This window comes from Lachnellula hyalina, assembly GCF_007821495.1.
Source record: "Lachnellula hyalina strain CBS 185.66 chromosome Unknown contig00217, whole genome shotgun sequence".
In the NCBI taxonomy this organism is placed as follows: domain Eukaryota; kingdom Fungi; phylum Ascomycota; class Leotiomycetes; order Helotiales; family Lachnaceae; genus Lachnellula; species Lachnellula hyalina.
The window spans coordinates 16,384-35,834 of record NW_022157331.1 but is presented as its reverse complement, the minus strand read 5'-3'; the positions used below and the strand labels follow the sequence as shown (position 1 = coordinate 35,834).

Below are 19,451 nucleotides of genomic sequence, written 5' to 3'. Positions count from 1 at the left end.
TTGTTGAAGGGACGAGAGCGAGAGGTAGGCAATAAGCAGCCCAATAATGCTCAGCCTATCATATCATACACTATGCACCACATCCAATTCCTCCCTTTTCTACGATAAAGCTGTGCATCCATTTCTTTCTTCCACTTTATAAAGACTAAAAACAAACCTAAGACCCTAATCCTCCTATCCAACTTCAGCGAACATACTTAAAACAGTGAAGTAATCAATTCCTCATTACTCCGTACTTAACTAGAAGTGACACCCCCTCCAATCCGCAAGAAAACCCCACCTACCTCGCTTAACTAAGGGGGAGGGGCACTGCGCGCACTGCACTCCACCTCCTCGGTTCGGAAATCAAAGGGGACATTCCCCTGCCTCCCCCTCCCTTTCCCTAAAAGTCAACTTTTGAGTTGGGCCCTTTACATATGCGACCACTAGACTGCCTGTTTAGTCAGTAAGGATGGGAGACTTAGATGCTTGGTAGACAGAAGTCATGGTCTAGGTAGTGCGTGATCAAGTGCTCGTGCTAGAGCCGCAAGCAAGCTATGAATCAAACACGACATAGTTTATTCAAGAGCTCGTGTGTTATACAGGCTCTTTTTGGCGTGTTTGGTAAGGAGTAAAGGGAATGAGGAAGCAATGGAAAGATATCTGGGACGTGAATGTAAATTTTAGGCCGGCCCACTGTAAATGAAGCCTGTGCCTGTGTCAAACGTGGGTATTATTTATACCAGCTATTATTTTTACATTTCCTTCTCATTATTATTTTTTGATGCGTGTGTACTCCATATCCCTAGCTCAGAAACCGAAATCCATCCGAGGATTCTTCATGCCTCACTCATCGCGTGCGATATATGTGTAAATAATTCGTCTCGTAAGTTGATTAATCTCCATTTCGAGACTTGGTGTACAAAAAGAAGGAGGGTATATACAGTGTTGTGGCCAACACCTTCGCTTCGCAATGCAAATGTGGCTTGTGAATTTTAATTCAGGCGTGGTGAAGGGGAAAGTAATCTTACATGCAAGGGTAGGTCGTATGCTAACAAGTTCAACAATATGCAAAGGTTGTATGTGCTAGGAGTGCGGTTTTGGTTGGACGAGATAACCATAGCTAATCATCCACCTTCAACCCTAGAAGATCTGTCGTGAGATTCGTTCCAGACTGTAGTCCAGACGTGCTTCATTGATTCGTGAGGTCGCTCCTGCTTCTGTTATCGGTTCTGGTCTTTGAAAATCGGGATCCGAAGCTGCTCTTCCTACCGAAATCATCCCTCTGGTTCTTGAGCATTCCCGCTGTCTTCTTACACACCCAGCTATCCCTCATAGAAGCATTCTTTGGAAGATAGAGTTCATTCTTCTGTGCGCGGGCATAGCGTAACTGCCACCACCAAAAGCTATCCCTTGCTTCTTGCGTAACACACCAGCTTTGAATCTCTTTGAAGACTCCGAGAGCAACTCTGTCTTCCTTGACCTCTGCACAGGTGAGAACGCTGATTCCAAGATTCTTCAGATCCTGGTCATCGTCAAGTAGCCCATGATAAGTACTCTTATTCTCATAGAGTTGTTGGTCTTTGATGCCTTCTTCGATGAAGGGACCCACAATCCTTAGATATTTCTCCGGATCAGTCATCGCAGCGTCCACGAGTTCATTTCGAATCCTATCATTGATAGCCGCGTATCTGCCGCACCAATATGCTCCAGATTGTGCCACATAAACCGTGCGAGAGTCCGACCCTAACGTATCGGATCTAAGAAAAGAGCCTCTGGATTTGGAGAACCCGATGAGATTTGAAGAACGAACGGGGTGGGCATTGAGCTCGGAAACTGCAGTAGTCGGAGAGGAGGTGGGGAGCCGTTCGCTGGACCGGCCTTTGGCGAGGCTTAGACTCGAGACTGAGCTGGCCAAGGACGGTCTTCTGCTGTTCAGGGTTAAGTTGGACCTTGAGAAGGTAGAGGAGAGGGTCGAAAGCACACCGTGTGTACGTGACTTTTGCAGGGGTAGGGAGGGCGTTCGCTGAACTCGGGCTGGAGAAATCAGACCTAAGAGTCGTTTTGGTGGAATGTTCTAATAATGTTAGATCACTTTTCCTACAACTTTGGGGGACGTACCTCTTTCTTCTCACACGGCATGACAGGACCCGAAGAAAATCGAATAGCATCGGGACGCGGGACCACAGCCATTAGAGATGTAGTTCGCAAGGGATGAAATGCATCCTTGGTAGTCTCATTGGATTTACTCGGCATATCACCATTGGTGGTGTCCAGTATGTTCAATGACTCTGATGTTATGAGATTTCTGCGAGTTCGTGCGCCCATAATTGGAGAGAGACTTAAGACTGGCGTCACCGTCATGGAAGGAGTAAGTGGACGACGATCTCGTCCCAAGGGGCTTCCGAAGTCTGAATTTGTGCGCGTGCGTCCCTGTGAAAGAGGTGAAGAGTCGGTAGTTGGGATTGGTTTTGCTTTTGCTTTAGGAGTTGTAGCTACACGTCTTTTGGGAGGAAGGCGCGCTCGATGGGCTTGGGGATAGTCGCCCGAACCGCATGGCATTGATTGAATAGGCGCTGTTGCATTATATGGCGAGACAGTTTTGAGCTCCAGTTCCGAATTTTGGAACGTCTGTCGCAGTTTATTCACAGAGATTGAAAAAGCGCGTTGGTGAGAGCGAGCGTTAGGAGGTCCCGAGGAGCGCTTGATGGGAGGAGGAAGTTTACTCTGAAGGCCTGTCTGCGAGGGACCTCGTTGTGTCTCCATCCCAAGATCATAACCCAGGGTTCGATCCATGATGTTAGCAGAGAGCCACGGAGTTGGGCGAGGAGTTGAGGTTGTAAAAGTTTGGAATTGATTGTTTGGCGATTCACTCATGCGGAAAGAGCAACCAGAGTCGGCAGTGGCATGTTGCCGGGTCGCTTGATAACCCCAACAACTGCTGCAACCATCCACCAGACAATGCTTTGCTTGACTCTTTTGTTTCTGAATTGAGGGATGAGGCGGTCTTGAGACAATTAGTTTTGCCGATCTTGTTGGGAATACCTTCAACTCTACTTCGACAGCAGCACCAAGCTCAACATCTTCCTCGATATCACTTTCGGTGTCTTCTGCAATAGACTAGAATCTGTTATTTCCTGCAGATTCGATAGTTCAAAGGGCCAGAATAGCGGGATTGTTTCTTACCACTAGCGAAGATTGTGAAATCATGCTGCCGCTACTGTTCTTGCCGTTGATACTGTTGTTGGAGAGATAGAAACCACCGAGGTGCATATCCACTTGGAACTTTGCGAGGCCGCATGCGAAAAGGCGTTGGAAGGAGGTTAGACGTAATATCAATCCAGCGGGCGGTAAGTGTTGAATGATTGGGAATCGAATCGCGTTCAGACTTGCAACGTCAATCAGTCACTCAGTCAGGTTATTTGAATATAAAATATGGACTGTTCACCACGAAACAACTGTGGAAAAGTCAACGAAGGCGGCGAAGTCTTAACAAAATGCTTGATCCGTATCTACTTTTTGCGCGGTATAAAATATGGCAAGAAGGGGATCTGCAACAAAGTCTTTTGATCCTATAGTACTATTCGAGTGTAGCACTCATCCTGAATACTAAGTCATAGCGGTGAAGTTTTTCATGCGCATGGCTAAGAGTAAACGAAGCAGCTCTAATTCTATCATCCATGCTGTAAGGGGAGTTGGAGTATTCCGATCTGAGAAACATATCTGAATGCTGATGCAATAGACTATTTGCCAAAAGTATGAGCGGAGTATCTTACCTCAAACTAGAGTGCTTTGACTGTCTAATTTTTGACAATCCACTGAAAAAGAATCCGTTGAAATGTCTAGATAATGAATGATACTTTACTGTATGCTATCATTGCAATTCTGGTAAGGAGAAAGTTGCTTTGACGCTTTTCAGACGATACTTGGCTTCCACAGAACACCACAAGTTTGCAATAAAGAAGCAACAGAGGCAGCCTTTGTATAATAGAATGGCAATTGGCAAGATGAAGTTTGTGCTAGTATGCAATATATTTTGTCTTATTGACAGCATTGCAGACGATAATGTCGTGTCAAATTACATTGACAAGGTTTTGCAGACGTTATAAAGTTATCTTCTCACGCTACTTACGTGAAGAATTAAATTCAAACACAAAATATCAGTTCGGTAGATTTTCTTTATTCATGCCAACTGGGCATACTATTTTGTCTCTGCAGTAGGATCAGCAATCATAATGAAGCATGCGGACTAACTTCATTCCCCTTACGTTCTCCGTGCCACCCATCGATCTTGAAGTCAAACTTCACATCCCCCTTTTCCCTTTCGATAGGATGGCCTTTCTCATTCCATAGAGAACGCTCCCGGTAAGTGACATTACCTTCCCAATCTACAAGTATAATGGTTTGCCTCTGCGTTCCATAAGCGCCGGTCACACCATTAGCCGCAGCTTCGTGCGTCTCGTCTTCTTCCAACTCTGCTTCCGGGTCCCCATTCGTTCCATTGACCATCGCTTCTTTGCTAGCAGCGGCGATTCTATCAGCTTGCGGAATACGCTTTGGTAACTCAGAGCCTCCAATTGAGGGGATAAATATCGAGTTCCGGAGCTGGTACGTGTACTCTTGAAAGTCCTGGCCATCTTGTGGGGGAAGTGTATCCTTATCCAGCAAAGCATACAACTTCTTCACCAATTCCTCTTCTCCCAGGCCTACCTCGACAGCCTCTTCCACAGCCGCAAGAACTGCTTCCTTGCCCTCTTTAACCTTTGGCCACGTTATAGGGTCGTCATAGAATGTATTGCTCAGCCCATACACCTCCCCCTTCTTCTCCGCAATCCAAGGAACGTCTTCTGGAGTCCCGGCTCGATTCGACATGATTGCCAAGGGTTCTAACTCCTTTTCTGCTTGCTGCTTCTTCCTCAGCTTCCCGCACATAAGAGAGAAGCCTCCTACACCCTTCACGCCCTCCCCTTCTAGTAATCGATGTATGAAATGCTCAGTGCTTTCATCGTCCGGACTCGTGAGCCATGCCGTTACCATTCCTCCTCTACTCCTCGAGCCTTCTATCGGGTGTTCGGAATCATGCGTGTTGTTCTCTCGATAATTCGTCAAAACAGCGAAATTTCCCGTCTTCGTGATGCCCAACCAAGTCCCTTGCTCTTCCCGCAGCAGATCTCTCGCAGATAGGATGTCCTGGTGTTGAGAGGACCACCAGTGCGGCCTACTGGTGGGACGAAGGATGAATTCATCGCGGTTATTGAGGACGATCAGGGCGTAGTCTGGGTGTGCGGTTGTAATCAGGGCGATGCACATGATGGTGGTTGTTTGCTTGTGACGTTGTGGGATGGTCAAATGATAAACATGGGGGTGGGGGAAAAAAAGGGGGGGCGCGCCTAGGACTTTATGGAAATGGAACTCCCTTTCACTTACGGCATCTATGGCCTGATACTAATACTAATGGAAATCTTTCTGCACTATGGTGATGATATTATGTGTTTGTTGGCTGCTTTAGGCTTTGCAGCCGAATCTCCCCGCGGTGGAAGCACTGTGTGTCAAAAACACGGGCAAAACATCCTCGGTCCAGTGCTTCAGAACAAAGTTTCTCGATTCTCCCCAGTTCAAGGTATTCATTTCGTAGACTCCAATCGTCAAAATAATAGATGCTATTACGTGGCTTTCATGATAAAGATAGATTGTTTAATAAAGTTTGGTTATTAGGCAGACAAGGAAATAGGTGTGTGTATATAAACACAATACCTTCCTCCCACACCACACTAGAAGGCCACGAGACCCCAGACTACAGTAAGCGATAAAGCTCTCGTCCGATAAGAGACATCCGCTAGAACTAGAGCATACAACCTCAACCTCAACCTCCACCTTTACCATCCCCTCCCTTCGTCCTACATTGCACTCTTTTACGAGCCAAATAACAGGACGACAATCGTGCGGTCCTACTTAATCCCACTACAAATAAATCACCAACGTACCGTACAAAGAGATCATGTTTGATACATTCGCAAGGCTCTTATCGTAAGCATACCCCGCCATGCATGTCCCATCCTTTCAAAGCTGGCATTACTTCCAAAGGGCTGGAAAAGTCTAATTTGCTGGATATGATATTATTTATGCTAATGGACCTCTAGTTCGATCCCTACCTTCCTCTTCCCCGTTTTCGCCTCCTATAAAGCCCTCAAGACTTCGGACCCCGCCCTTCTCACACCATGGCTCATGTACTGGGTCGTACTAGCCTGCGCATTACTATTTGAATCATGGACTGGATTCATTCTATACTGGTAAATTACCCCCGCCGAACGCGGTATACCGAGACCTTCTGCTAACCCCCCTTTGTTCCAGGATCCCATTCTACTCTTGGATCCGCCTCGGCTTCCTCCTCTACCTCATCCTCCCGCAGACGCAGGGCGCCAAAGTCCTATATCAAGAACACGTCCACCCCTTCCTCCACGAAAATGAACTCGCTATTGACGATTTCATATCCTCCGCCCACGACCGTGCCAAAGCAGCCGGCCTAACATACCTCAAGCATGGCATCGAGTTGATCAAGCAACACTTGCTCGGGATCCCCCCGAAAGAGCCAGCGCCACCTAGTAGCCCATCTAAGTTCAGCTATACTCAAAGCCTCATGGCACGTTTCAACCTCCCCTCCGCACGCCCAGCCTTCCCTGCAAACGCAGCTAGTACCGCGACGGATTTCTACACTCTCCTCGCCTCGGCCGTCACAGCAGCCACCGCAACTACCTCCATAAACCAAGCCCCCGATCTCTCCAACTCGGGAACCCTGATCCCCCCCACTGTCCACGGTGAGGACCGCCTATCGTTCATCTCAGCACAACGCGAGCGACTCTCCATCCTGCTCTCAGCTCTCGACAAAGAAGCCAATACCCTCCAATCCAGACCCGCCCCAAGACACATACCCAGCATATCCTTTGACGGTACCGGGGGAGGTAGCGAAGAGGAAATGGCGGATGACAGGTCGATGAGTGAGCTTAGAAGTCGGAAGAGCGAGGCTGATTTTGAGAAGATCGAAGCAGAGAGCGGCACTGAAGATGTTGGAAAGCAGAGACAGAGTAGTGGTGGAGGGAGCTGGATGCCTTGGAGTTGGGGCGCGCAGACGGCAGAGGCGCCGGTTGATTCTGTGATAAGTGGAAGTGAAAGTGAACTGGTGAATAGTGGGAAGAGCTCAGGTGTCGATGCATGAGTTGTATCAATTACACATGAATGACAGGATACTGATTTGGCGTTTTGTGCGTATTAAGGGCTACGGATACATACATGTAGAAGGGTATGGTGTTGGGTTGGGTCGGGGGCTTGAGCTAGGAATATTTTGGTTTACCAGGCGCACAGTCTTTACATGACATGGTGGAATTAGGGACTAGCATTCATTATAGTACAAGTAGACACACGGATCAACTCCTCCACTGTTTGTTTGTATCATGTCTTGTTTCATTTCATATTCATTATCTTACAAATATGTAGTATTACTGTATTTCTTAATTCCATATCCTCATACCATCCTTAACTCCAATCGACTTTCGCTAGGCTAGGCCTATGTATTACCTTATATCATAAGCTACAGTACATTGGCACGTGGGGGTACTAGTAGGAGAGGGGGGATTGATGGTTGTTGTGATCGTAGAGGGGGATCTGGACGTGGACGTGGGTGGATGATACCTCCTTGCGAGGTTTATAGCGGGGCCTGCTGGGTGCGTATACACAATGTGTATTCGCGTCTGTATCTATATCTATATCTATATCTATCTGTCTTTATATTCATCTACACACTGAATCATAATTGTCCTTTTAGCGTTAGAGGTGAAGGTAAATAAGCCCGGGCGGTACGTAAGATTCTTAGCATTAACCTTGCTTTTTCTTTTGCTTTAGGAGTTGCTTTCTTTGAAAGCGAGGGTGTATGGAGATGAGGATTTTGTTTTTGAAGTCTGAAGTTTGAGGATTTAGGTTTTGGGTTTTGGGGATGCTGGGTTGGGTTGGGTTGAGTTCGGATGAGGGTTTGTATTGGGAGGGTTCTAGGGGGTGGGTAGATGGTTTTGAGGATCGGGGGGGTTGGATGTGCGGATGGTGGGATGGAGTGGTAGTTGGGGGAGGGAGGTGAACTTACTGTAAAGGATGAGTGCTGGTGGGTGGACGAAGCGGGATTCATAATGCAGAAACTTTTTGACAATTAGTTGAAATGGAAGCTTTGAGGCTACTAACCTTCTAGTGGATGATCAGGAGGTTGAATTACAAGATATAAGATGGAGAAGCCGAAACAGCTTTGGTCACTTGAACTGGGGTGATGCAATAAGGGTTTATTTTGGTGCAGCGTTCGCAGAACTACATATACCAAAATCTTATTTCCGAGATATCCAACCTCTACGTAAACCAACCCCGGACCTTGTTCTTCCAACCCTTCGCATGCACCTCGGGCGTCTCATTCGCAAGCACAACATCAATACCCGAATACAAATCCACCTCCATAGATGGAATAGCCCACTTCTCATTCCAATGGAAGGCTTTATGAACGAAGTAGATGGCCAAGAAGATCGGAATCCCCACATAAGCCGTCAAGAAGCTAGACGCAGAGAAGCGACCTGGGAAGAATACATCGAAGCCGTTGATCAGGGTGAGGATGGTAAAGGCTACCATGGCGATGTAGGCACCAACTGGTTGTAGGAAAGAATGGTAAGGAATATCGCTTTTGGGAAGACCTTGCGCACGGCAAGCTTTGTTGAATCGAATGTACACGATGCTGCAGCAGATCCAGGAGATGAAGCCCGAAGTATTGGTCAAGTTGACAAACCATCCGAAAACAACGGAACCACTGCTAGCACAGTTCAAGTAGGCGAGGGGTGAGAACAGCGCTGCGGCAATAACGGCCATGTATGGAACACCCTGCTTTGTGCACTTTGTGAATATCTTGGGCGCATTTCCGGCGATGGCAAGGGAGTACAGCGAGCGCGAGGACATGTAGAGGAAGGAGTTTCCGGAACTCCACGCAGAGGTAATGATGATAGCATTGATGACGGATCCAAGACCTGAGATGCCTGCATCTGCGATACCGACGACGAAAGCAGAGGACTTTGCGCCAACACCACCGTCTGTAAGACGGGCGTCGTTGAATGGGCAGATGACACCGATTGCGAGGACGGAACCGATATAGAAGAACACGAGACGGTAGAAGTAACGCTTTGCGGCTTTGGGAAGGTTACGGCGGGGCGACTTCATCTCTCCTCCAGTGACGACCAGTAATTCAGGGGCGAAAGTCTACACATGTTAGCATTAGGAGAACAATTGAGCATGAGGACTTACGAATGGGAAAGCACTGAGCACCACCACTTCCACAAAGGCGATGAAACGACCCGTCTTTCCAGGACGAAGCCATTCGGTTGTGGCTCCTGGATCCTTCCAGTAATGAAAGCCTAGAATACCATGTTGCTTTGCTAGATTTAAGTTAGCACCAACCTCTACTTATGAATTTGGATGACTTACGTCCACCACCCCAGAACAGGATGAATGACAGGATCAGGAGACCAATCATCATGAACACCTTGAGAGAGGCAAACCAAAACTCGGTCTCTCCATAGAACTGAACAGGAAGAATGTTCAATCCCACAATGACGACAATGAAGATGGTAATCCAGACGGCAATATTGATGGGCGAATTCCAATAGTCGATGACTAAGCCGGCTGCTGTTATTTCATACGGGACCAGTATACCGAGGGAATAGAAATAGAGCCAGCCCATAGCGAAACCAAGACTGTTGGATACATTTCTGTGACCGTAATAACTCATGGTACCACCGCTGACTGGAAGGTAGGCGGAGACTTCAGTGATGGCCGTTACAACAAACAAGACGAGGACACTGAGAAGGATGTATGCCATGAGGATAAATAACGGGCCACCCTTGGCCAGTGTTCCACCACTTCCAACGAAGAGACCAGTTCCTAGGAGGCTGTCAGACAACTATGCTCGGAACAATTGACGATGCGTAACTAACCAATGGTCCCACCAAGAGCAATCATTTGGGCATGGCGAGCCTTCAGCCCTCTCTTCGTGGTCTCTACGGTCCCCACCTCGGTATCGCCATGATGATGCGCCTCAGCATCTAAGGAGGAACCCTTCTCATCATTGTAGACGGGGGTTGACTTGTGGTCGGACACGCCCATATGATGTTGGGTATCCATGGTGAAAAGAATGAAGGAGCCTTGCTAACGTAGGAAAGCAAAGGTCAAATGCAGATGCAGATAGAAGGACATGCATGGGAGGAAGGGATTAATATATTACCCGGCCTGGGGTGAGATGCGTGTGGTGTGAACCCGGGCGATAAGAGCAGCGTCGGCGTCGCCGTCATTTCATGATAGCCACCTTGCTTCCCCTGTCAGCCTGGGCCAGTGCCAAGCCAAGCCAAGTTGATTGCTGTGAATAGACGGAGGTATTCACATGACCGATTCACAATGCAGTGGTAAGTAGCGTTGTTAGCTATTTAGATAATCTATACTTACAGTACCTTACAGTACCTACCCTAGCCACAGATAGATAGGAATGAACCCCAGAAGAGGCATATAGACCCGCCATTCGAGAGAAGGCGCCACTAAGAAGCCTTCTAGAACCTTTGAAGCACCAGAAGCTGTGCTGTGATGGAAAGGTCGAAATGTGGTATAGACGGGATGGGATGGGATGATAGATACTCTACTCTACTCTGCTGGATGCCTGCCTAAGGTACCTACGGAGGCTAAGTGAGTATCGGGTTTAGCGTGCCTGCAGCCAGGGCCTTAGTGTGTTGTACCTCTGTACGTACCGCCGGAGTATCTCCAACCCCCAAGCCCCAAGCCCCAATGCCAATCCCCAATCAGAGTCTGCACCGAGTCCAATCCTGGGACACGACATCTAGATCCTAGAAGGCTGGGGCTGGGATAGCCCACCTTGATAGGGAAGACGATCGCTACAAGGTAGTTCTGCGCCCAGGTTTGCTATCTTCTATCTGACGACTCACAAACAAACGTAAACCTCACCTCATCTCGCTACCAATCTGATAAAACGGCGTGTTATCTCGCTGGTGTTGACGCTGTTGACGCCACAATTCAGCCAACTTCACGTGATTGCGGCTTTCTCTCGATTCTCAACCCTGGTATCTTCCCTTCCCACCTAATCGCAGCACGCCTTCTTGTACCTTTAAGGCTCTGTGTTGCAGGCGAAATCTCACCTAGCTATTGATTTCCCGCAGGATAGTGGTGTCATCACGTGGATTTATCGAACGTTCATCGACTTGGATGGAGTCTTGCACTATCATCTTAAATATGTTTAGTGGGAAGTAGCCAAGATAAAGGACAGAAAGGGTCCCGATTTACTTCCCAAGTAGGACACGTATCAAGTGTGAGCCGTTGGTAACCATGACACTCAGGCAACGTCCAAGTCGGTGTACTTTTCAACTTATCGAGTTACACCACATCATGGCTTTGGCTGTGCACACTAGACGCCCGCATATTCTCATTCTCAGCGTGTCAGCGTGTGTAGTATGAATTCGCAAATGTGGTGACGCTACATCCTGTTGTATCATCCTCATCACTCTTTCTCTAATATCCATACTTAATACTAAGAGCAGCTGTAGTACACAGGACATGTCATGGAATCAGTAAAATGTTACTACCAGCTTTTGCCTCAAATCTGATTTTAGGAAGCAAAGTATCAATCAGGATTCAAGAAACTGCTAAATTTCACAGCAGGATTTAATAATTCTTACCAACTTACCACTCAAAATCAGCACCCCTCAGCATAATTCTTCAAATCATTCGCTAATCCTCAAATCTCGCAGCAATATCATCCCTCGTCCCATTCCATCGCAACAAATAAGCAAGGGGCCCTCCAAAAGTACACCAGGTTCTATACTGCGTCTCAACCTCTATGTTTCAGCAGCCATTCTTTTTTACAACCTTTCTTGGTCTTTGGCGGGGTATCACAGGACAGTTATCTTGCGAGATTCGATTCGCGAGGTCGCGGTGTACCTTTATATCAAAATCTTACTCGGATGGAGATCTAACGGTTAGCTGTTTTGGGAGACGTTCTGGGAATAAGGTTCAGCCTTATCCCCAAGATTCCTCATCGTCTCTATTATAGCTTTCGTCTCTTTTCTAGCGGTTTTCAATGATTACTTTACGCCAGGACATCACTTGATACGTTTACTTCACGAATAGATACATCTAGAGTTGAATTCGTACATTCATTATCAAATTCCCCACGACGAAGAGGTATCAAGTACATCACTATGATCCTCCCTAATGTCTATCCAATACCAGCAACTCCATGCTTTTCTTCAACCCCATATCATACAGTACAAACAAACTCCGTAGTCCGTAACTCTTCCTGTCCTTGCAATTCCCATCCATTACTATGCACCGCCCTCTCTCTTCGCATACTCGTCCTCGATCCTCTCCTCATACAACCTATCTGCGGCTTCCTCGGCCTCCGTCTTCGTGGGCGAGGTGATATTTGATGATGTTTGGGCAGTGCTGGAGGTTGGGGTGGAAGAGTCTGGAGTTGGGTTGGATGGCTTCTCGCCAGCACCTGTTGCGCTTGGCATTTTGAAGAATTGATTTGGAAAGCTTTTATTTATCTTTAGAAATTGTTAATGTTATGTTCGAAAGTTGGTGAGATGCGGGTGCGGGGGAAGCTGATGGATTTTATCCCCTCCATGTGGCGAATGCTGTGGCGCAGCAGCAAGCTTGGACTTCCTTGGCCTTGACTCAACTGAGACCGTCTGATTATCCGGCGCGAAACCCCACAATTCAGGACTATCAACCACTAAAACAATGGGCATTGGATAGTACGTCAGATTATTCATCTCTTCTTCTCCCAGTTGCCATGCACTAACAGATTGTCGCCGGCAGTATATGGGACATCTTGGAGGAATATGAAGAGATTAAAAACATCGCCGACTTTGCGGCTGAGAGCCTCGCAAACGAAAAGCGACCTTTGCGTATAGCCGTCGACGAACCATACTGGAGATACAAAAATGTCCAGCCTGAAGAAGCAGAGGAAATAAAAAGGAGTAAGAATTGTTTTTTTATACATGATTCGTCGAGTACTACTTGACTACCGGTAAGCTGACTTGTGGTACGTACCACGTTAGAGTATCCCGGCGCGAACCCAATTGAGAAGAACACATTGTATGTCCTCCTCAACGTTTTACTACGCGGGGTTCAGCTTGTGTTTGTCTTTGATGGACCTGGCCGGCCCGAAAAAAAGGGTCGACAACCATTTGATGCCGAAAGCGAGCGAACTCTTCTGCTCAGAGAATTGCTGGACCAGCTCGGTGTCGTTTGCTGGGACGCTCCCGGCGAAGCTGAAGCCGAATGTGCTCGTATGCAAATGCTCGGTCTCGTCGATGCTGTGTGGACTGAAGAAGCTGATGCTTTCATGTTTGGGGGCGATGTTGTGATCAAGTTCCACTACGATGCTCAGAGAAGAAAGAGCAAGGATTGTTTTAAAGTCTACGATCTCAACAAAATCCAAGATGCCGAGCCATGTCTCGGTCATGAGAGCTTCCTATTGCATTCGGTTTTGACCGGAATGGACGAGGGGTTCGCGGAACTGGAGAGTATTGGAAAATACGATTTTCTCACGGCTGCCACAGAACAGTTGGGTATCTCTCTCTGGACTACTACACTGTCTAGTATTCTGGAATGGAGGGATAAGTTGGTTGCACATCTCAAAACTTTCGGGATCAATTCCACTTTACCACGAAACTTTCCAAGCTATCAGAAGGTGGACGAGTACAGGTCGCCGCTCGTTTCAAGCTACCCGACACTGATAGACGCATTTTCAGGCACTTGGGTTAAGGACATCGACGAAGAAGCTTTGCAGAAACTGCTGATCGAAAAGTTTCTTTTTGGTGCCAAGGACTACGTGAAGTGGATCGTTCAACTTTTAGTGGTGAGAACTCTGATAAAGGAGTTTATCAAAGAATCCACCGAAGCCCATGACGAAAATGGTGGCCAGGAACAAAGCAGCGAATGTTACCAGCTGAAACTTGCATCAAGCAATCCTAAAAAGTCAAAATCGCCTAGCCTTTTAAACGCCACGTTCTTGGTCGCTGCTGCCACGACGATAGATCTTGCTGCTTGGGCAGAGGAAGACAACAAACATGCAAAGAAGGAATACATCGTCCCGGAGAGATTCACAGTCAGAACTCTACGATGTCTTCTTGAGCAGGCCGCCATTGTTCAGCCAGAAGCGGGTGGGAGCCTCAGAGCTCAACGATCGCCTGCCGAATCCAGAGCGCCCCCTAGTGTTTCTAGGAAGCGACAGCAGAGTCCCGAGCTAGACGCAGATGCCAGTCTATCGAGAGCTTCCAAAATATCTAAAGGAAAAGCACCCATACGTAACTCGATAAGTGACTTCTTTCAACGACAGCATCCTATTCCACAGCTTTCAGAGGGATCTCCAATCGCCTCACTATCCGTACAAGACAAAGCCAAAACCAAAGCACCGGAAGATCCAAGGCAAGCCGAGACGTCAAGCACACAGGCAACCCTGAACATGAATCTGACCAAGTCTCATGTTTCCCACCCTTCATCTCAGTTGATTGCTGGCATGTCGAAACTACAAGAGGATGTACCTACTATAGGTGACTCGGGGAAATGGCCTCGAGATGTATCCCCAATTGCAGGCCCTTCTAGGCCGCCGCAAGCCCTTCGAACGAGTTATATGGACCTAACTGGGGATGAAGATGAGCTTCATTACTTTTCTTAGGGTTTGGAGTATATGAATTGCTCGATGAGTGACTATGTTGTCGGCGTTTGGTGTATCTTTAAGGAATTTCGAGAAGCACCACCCAAACTTGCCTTATTCGACCTGGCCTAACGGACAAAGGCTGGAAAATAGTGCTGAGGTTTTGGACACTGACACATCTAAATTTCCAAGGGTAAACTTGATACTCTCATAGTTGAGAAGTGGTTTGATCGTTGATGGTCATGTGGATGGTCAAGGTCGTTGGTTCTTTTGGTTCATGGACGAATAACGAACTTGATATTTTGATAGCGTATAGTTTTCTTTCAAACCCTGTTTCGGTTCAATCTCAATCAATAGTCCCCGATTTAGTATATTCCACAATCAGAGCCTCGATCTTGTCGCAACGAGGATCATTTTTTACAAACTTCTCATTGTTTAGCGATCCAACTTTCAATATCAATGCACTCTTCTCCACAAGCCTTTAGAAGTCCACCAAGAACTCCCAAGATCTCACTCCGATACAGTCCACTCGCAAGCCCAAACATAAACCTCCTTACCAATTCGTCAACCCCCATATATTTAGCTAACTCTGCCCTCCCTTTCACCTCCAACTGTTGCGCTAAGAAAACATCGTCATCCGTAAGCCCCGCATCTTTCGAGTAGAGGTTGTCGAGGCTGGCCGTTATGAGTGACGGGCCAAAAGCCTCGCAGGCAGGTACGGTGCGCGCGAGCTGCCAATCAATAATACCAGTGGTCGTATACTCCTCATCAACAAGGAGATGATCCCCTTTGTCATTGACATGCTTCAAGTAGAAGCTACTTGGCTTCTCTTTCTCTCGCGCCGCTAATTCGGGTCCAGCTTGATCTCGAAGCGTCCGGAAACACAGATACGCTTCTCTTAGTCTTAGATACTGGAAGTATTCCTGTCCGTCGGCGATAACATCAACGTGTTGTTCTGCCATACTTGTAAAGTAGTCGAGCGCCGTATCGCATGGCCCGTGTCGGCCTAGACTTACGAAACAATCGCTAACAGCGGACACTTCTAGATCTCCATCATCATCGAGGATGAGAGACCCCGCTTTCGGGAAGGGGTGTTTGCTAATCTCAATCAAGATATCCGCGACTTGTGACAACACGTGCTGTTTTTGTACTGCATTAGCAGTGTGTGCTTCATATACTCGTATAGCTGATGTCAACCAGATTCTCCGCGTCTGAAGCGAGACCGTATCCGAAGAACTTTGCAGTAGGTATGCCCTTGATATCCTCGAGGACTCGGCGTGGCAAATTCGCTAGTAACCAGATATTCAACTAGCTTGTGCCTGGATGTTGGTTTTTGCTGGGAGAGTGGTAATCTCATCTGTGATCGTCTTTTCCCAGGCTTCGTCGTAGAGCTGCGTTGATTATCAAATGAATGGTCGGGAAAAGGGGTTTGGGGTTGAACCTACTCGGTATTTCTGGGTACCGATGAATAGGTATTGTACGGTACAGTAATACTTCACTTACTTCGGAAGTTGGCAAGCAGAGATGGAAAGTTCGACATTGATAGGTTGTGCAGAGATGTCGCATGTATGAAGAACAGCTCTTCCAACGAGCAGACGAACGGCTGCATTGCGCGACAGAGCAGACCGCGAATCAAGGAACGTTGGGAACTTGGCTGGAGGTTTGCTGCATGTTTGCCTGCTCCCGCTTGAGAACTCTATTGCTTCCTTTTCATATCTCTTGGAGACTGAAGTGACTTTTCATTGCAGAAAACACGAGTGCAGACGGACTTTGATTGGCTTAAGATGTCGATGTCCCAGCAGCAACAAAAGCTGTTTCCCGTACAGGACTGCAACTACGCAGACAGACTCAGTTATACCTGCCTGAATCCTACCCCTTCTAAAACAACAAATGCAACGACATCTTCTCACACTCGAGAAAGCTACAGAAGCGATCCAAAACATGTCAACTTGGACGCAGCTTGATGTTTCTCCACATCCAGATCCTCAAGATGTTTTCCCCTCGGCGATGCCGTGCCTTATCCAGTTACTAACACTACTGGCTGTGTGATTCGGGCTTGACAATTGTGGATAGCCATCGAGTTTGGCAATCGAATCCCTTATCTTCCCTCGGGCAACGAAACATGCAAAGCTAGATAATAACGTCTTGGAACCTGCATTCCCAGCAGATTGCCACATTCTTCTCTTCTCACAGCATACTTCGACCTGGAAAGCATGGCACCCTGTCTGCACTATCTCGCATTTCTAAGAAACACCAAAAAAAGACCATCGCAGGGTCCATCCTAGCCTAGCCAAACCTTCTCCACGGTGCGTTAGTGCGCCCGGAGGTAGAGGGGGATGGAGCGGGGGTAAGCTCGAGGAAGGATTTTCCCCTCAGACTTGGATGCTTTTGCCCAGAATCAAATTCGCATTGGGAGCTCCTTCCAGCTTGGCGATAGTCTCTGCGTTATTTATCTGACCTTTTTTGTCGCTTTTGATTTCATTATCTCTCGCTCTGCCATTAGCTTTCGATCTTCTTGAATTCTTGGAGGGGTAGACACATTATTTTCCCTTCGAACCTCCATTCTCTGACCGACTATCTTAATTGCCCACGATGGCCTCTTCAGGCGTCGATATTCCTGGTTCGGCCATGGCAGAGTACGAGATTGCAGCTGCTGAGAAGGAAAACGCGCAATTCAGCAAAATGATGCACGAAGAAGCCAAAACCCAGTCGCCGCCAACTTACCAGGACTCCGACTCGATCAAGGTTTCCTACGACTCGACTCATAGACAACTTCGCCCGAGACACATCCAACTGATCGGTATTGGTGGCACAATTGGAACTGCTCTGTACGTGTCAATTGGACATGGATTGCTCAATGGGGGACCCGGTAGCTTGTTTATGGCTTTTACAATATGGTATGTTGATCCTAGCGAGCAGCGTTCCAAGGGCAGAAGACATATGAAATTTCCATGTCTGCCCAAAACCAACTCCTTCCAATACACATGATCTAGAACTCATGCAATTCTGTGATAGGTGTACATTTATTCTGGCCGTTACGAACGTTAGTGATCTGCCAACGCGCCTCAGCCCAAAGCATCTTCTAGTCTGGAACTAATAGGTCGGTTCAGTGTATGAGTGAAATGGTCACCTACTTACCAATCAGTTCGCCATTTATTCGATTTGCTGGCCGCTATGTTGATGAGGCTTTCGGGGTTGCTGCTGGTTACAACTTCTTCATTTTTGAGGCGGCTCTTGTTCCCTTCGAAATCGTCGCATGTAATGTGATTATCCACTACTGGTCTGACGCTGTACCAGCTGGTGGCATCATTGCAATTGTCGTTGTGCTCTATGGGTGGGTATTGCTACTTCCTTGGAAGCCCCAAATCTAATCTTGAGATTAGGATTATCAATCTCTTCGCTGTAAAGTGGTATGGAGAATCGGAATTTGTGAGTAACTATCCGAAAGCGTTTGAGATTCCTCTAATGGTTTCTAGTGGCTCGCAATGGGCAAAGTCCTCCTAATTGTCGGCCTCATTATCTTCACATTCATCGTCATGGTTGGAGGAAACCCCCTGCATGACAGATTTGGCTTCCGATATTGGAGTACACCTGGCTCATTCGCAGAGCTCTACAAGACTGGAAGTCTGGGCAGATTCCTAGGCTTCCTACAATGTCTCATCCAAGCCTCGTTTACGATCGCTGGTCCAGATTACGTATCCATGGCGGCAGGGGAGGCCGAGAATCCACGAAAAGTCATGCCAAGAGCCTACAACGGCGTCTTCTACCGTCTCACTGCATTCTTCGTACTCGGAAGTCTGGCAGTAGGAATCCTGGTGCCATACGATGACAAGGAATTGACAGCTGCTTTCAAAGACGGTCTTCCGGGAGCAGCAGCTTCTCCATATGTTGTTGCGATGAACAGGCTTAAGATCAAGATTCTCCCAGATATTGTCAATGCTATGGTTCTAGCATCCGCTTTCTCCGCTGGAAATAGTTATGTCTACTGTGCTAGTCGCTCGTTGTATGGTCTTGCGCTTGAAGGAAAGGCGCCCAAAGTCCTCAGAAAGTGCACCAAGTCTGGGGTCCCCATCTACTGTGTCTTTATCACGCTTGCTATTTCCCTCTTATCATTCTTGCAAGTCTCAAACAACTCCGCAGCAGTTTTGAACTGGTTCGTCAATTTGGTTACGGCCAGTCAGCTGATCAACTTCTCCGTGATGGCATTTACGTTTATTTGCTGGAAGCGAGCTTGTGATGCACAGGGCCTTGATCGGAACCTGTTGCCTCATAAGAGCTTTTGGCAGCCTTTCAGTGCTTATTATGCACTTACTGGCTGCTTTATCATGACGTTTGTTGGTGGATATACAGTATTCCTGTCAGGTAAGTCCCATGACTTTCCCCCGAAACACAAACATCTAGATGGATTCCTAACACTCTGCAAGGCCAATGGGACGTCCCCACTTTCCTCTTCTCCTACCTGATGATCGCCATATTCCCCGTCATCTTCGTTGGCTGGAAACTCCTAAAGAAAACCAAGTGGCTGAAGCCGCATGAAGTCGTGCTTCGAACGTCGGAAGTCGATGAAATTGAAGAATATACGCGGAACTATGTTGAGAGGACTCCGAAGACTAGATGGCATGGTTATGTGGATAAGATATTCTCTTGAACTTTGGATTCGAGGGATGAGGAGAAGAGAAAGATGCTGAATAGAACATAAATATAAAACAAATTGTACCCCATAAAATACCCC

General features: G+C 47.4%; 7 protein-coding genes across 7 annotated transcripts; 3 read left to right on the top strand and 4 right to left on the bottom strand.

Annotated features, from left to right (window-relative positions):
- Window positions 1-1,171: 1,171 nt before the first annotated feature.
- On the bottom strand, window positions 1,172-5,289 carry YGR127W (Uncharacterized protein; the record flags this gene model as incomplete). Its single annotated transcript, XM_031152409.1, has 5 exons — window positions 1,172-2,056; window positions 2,101-3,099; window positions 3,166-3,367; window positions 4,182-4,191; window positions 4,248-5,289. The coding sequence occupies 5 exons, from the start codon at window positions 5,287-5,289 to the stop codon at window positions 1,172-1,174; spliced, it is 3,138 nt and encodes a 1,045-aa protein (XP_031001714.1).
- A 688-nt stretch (window positions 5,290-5,977) lies between these two features.
- On the top strand, window positions 5,978-7,192 carry REEP4 (Receptor expression-enhancing protein; the record flags this gene model as incomplete). The annotated part of the gene is made up of 3 exons (XM_031152408.1): window positions 5,978-6,006; window positions 6,120-6,269; window positions 6,331-7,192. The coding sequence occupies 3 exons, from the start codon at window positions 5,978-5,980 to the stop codon at window positions 7,190-7,192; spliced, it is 1,041 nt and encodes a 346-aa protein (XP_031001704.1).
- A 1,172-nt stretch (window positions 7,193-8,364) lies between these two features.
- prnB (Proline-specific permease) lies at window positions 8,365-10,176 on the bottom strand (the record flags this gene model as incomplete). Its single annotated transcript, XM_031152407.1, has 4 exons — window positions 8,365-9,255; window positions 9,301-9,431; window positions 9,481-9,936; window positions 9,990-10,176. The coding sequence occupies 4 exons, from the start codon at window positions 10,174-10,176 to the stop codon at window positions 8,365-8,367; spliced, it is 1,665 nt and encodes a 554-aa protein (XP_031001703.1).
- Window positions 10,177-12,215: 2,039 nt separating this feature from the next.
- On the bottom strand, window positions 12,216-12,569 carry LHYA1_G007477 (uncharacterized protein; the record flags this gene model as incomplete). Its single annotated transcript, XM_031152406.1, has 2 exons — window positions 12,216-12,271; window positions 12,386-12,569. The coding sequence occupies 2 exons, from the start codon at window positions 12,567-12,569 to the stop codon at window positions 12,216-12,218; spliced, it is 240 nt and encodes a 79-aa protein (XP_031001708.1).
- Window positions 12,570-12,798: 229 nt separating this feature from the next.
- On the top strand, window positions 12,799-14,740 carry Gen1 (Flap endonuclease GEN-like protein; the record flags this gene model as incomplete). Its single annotated transcript, XM_031152405.1, has 3 exons — window positions 12,799-12,812; window positions 12,877-13,037; window positions 13,119-14,740. The coding sequence occupies 3 exons, from the start codon at window positions 12,799-12,801 to the stop codon at window positions 14,738-14,740; spliced, it is 1,797 nt and encodes a 598-aa protein (XP_031001707.1).
- A 407-nt stretch (window positions 14,741-15,147) lies between these two features.
- LHYA1_G007475 (uncharacterized protein) lies at window positions 15,148-16,259 on the bottom strand (the record flags this gene model as incomplete). Its single annotated transcript, XM_031152404.1, has 3 exons — window positions 15,148-15,869; window positions 15,898-16,008; window positions 16,223-16,259. The coding sequence occupies 3 exons, from the start codon at window positions 16,257-16,259 to the stop codon at window positions 15,148-15,150; spliced, it is 870 nt and encodes a 289-aa protein (XP_031001706.1).
- Window positions 16,260-17,311: 1,052 nt separating this feature from the next.
- AGP2_2 (General amino acid permease) lies at window positions 17,312-19,367 on the top strand (the record flags this gene model as incomplete). The annotated part of the gene is made up of 6 exons (XM_031152403.1): window positions 17,312-17,616; window positions 17,735-17,762; window positions 17,830-18,053; window positions 18,103-18,148; window positions 18,196-19,081; window positions 19,144-19,367. The coding sequence occupies 6 exons, from the start codon at window positions 17,312-17,314 to the stop codon at window positions 19,365-19,367; spliced, it is 1,713 nt and encodes a 570-aa protein (XP_031001705.1).
- Between the last annotated feature and the right edge of the window lie 84 nt (window positions 19,368-19,451).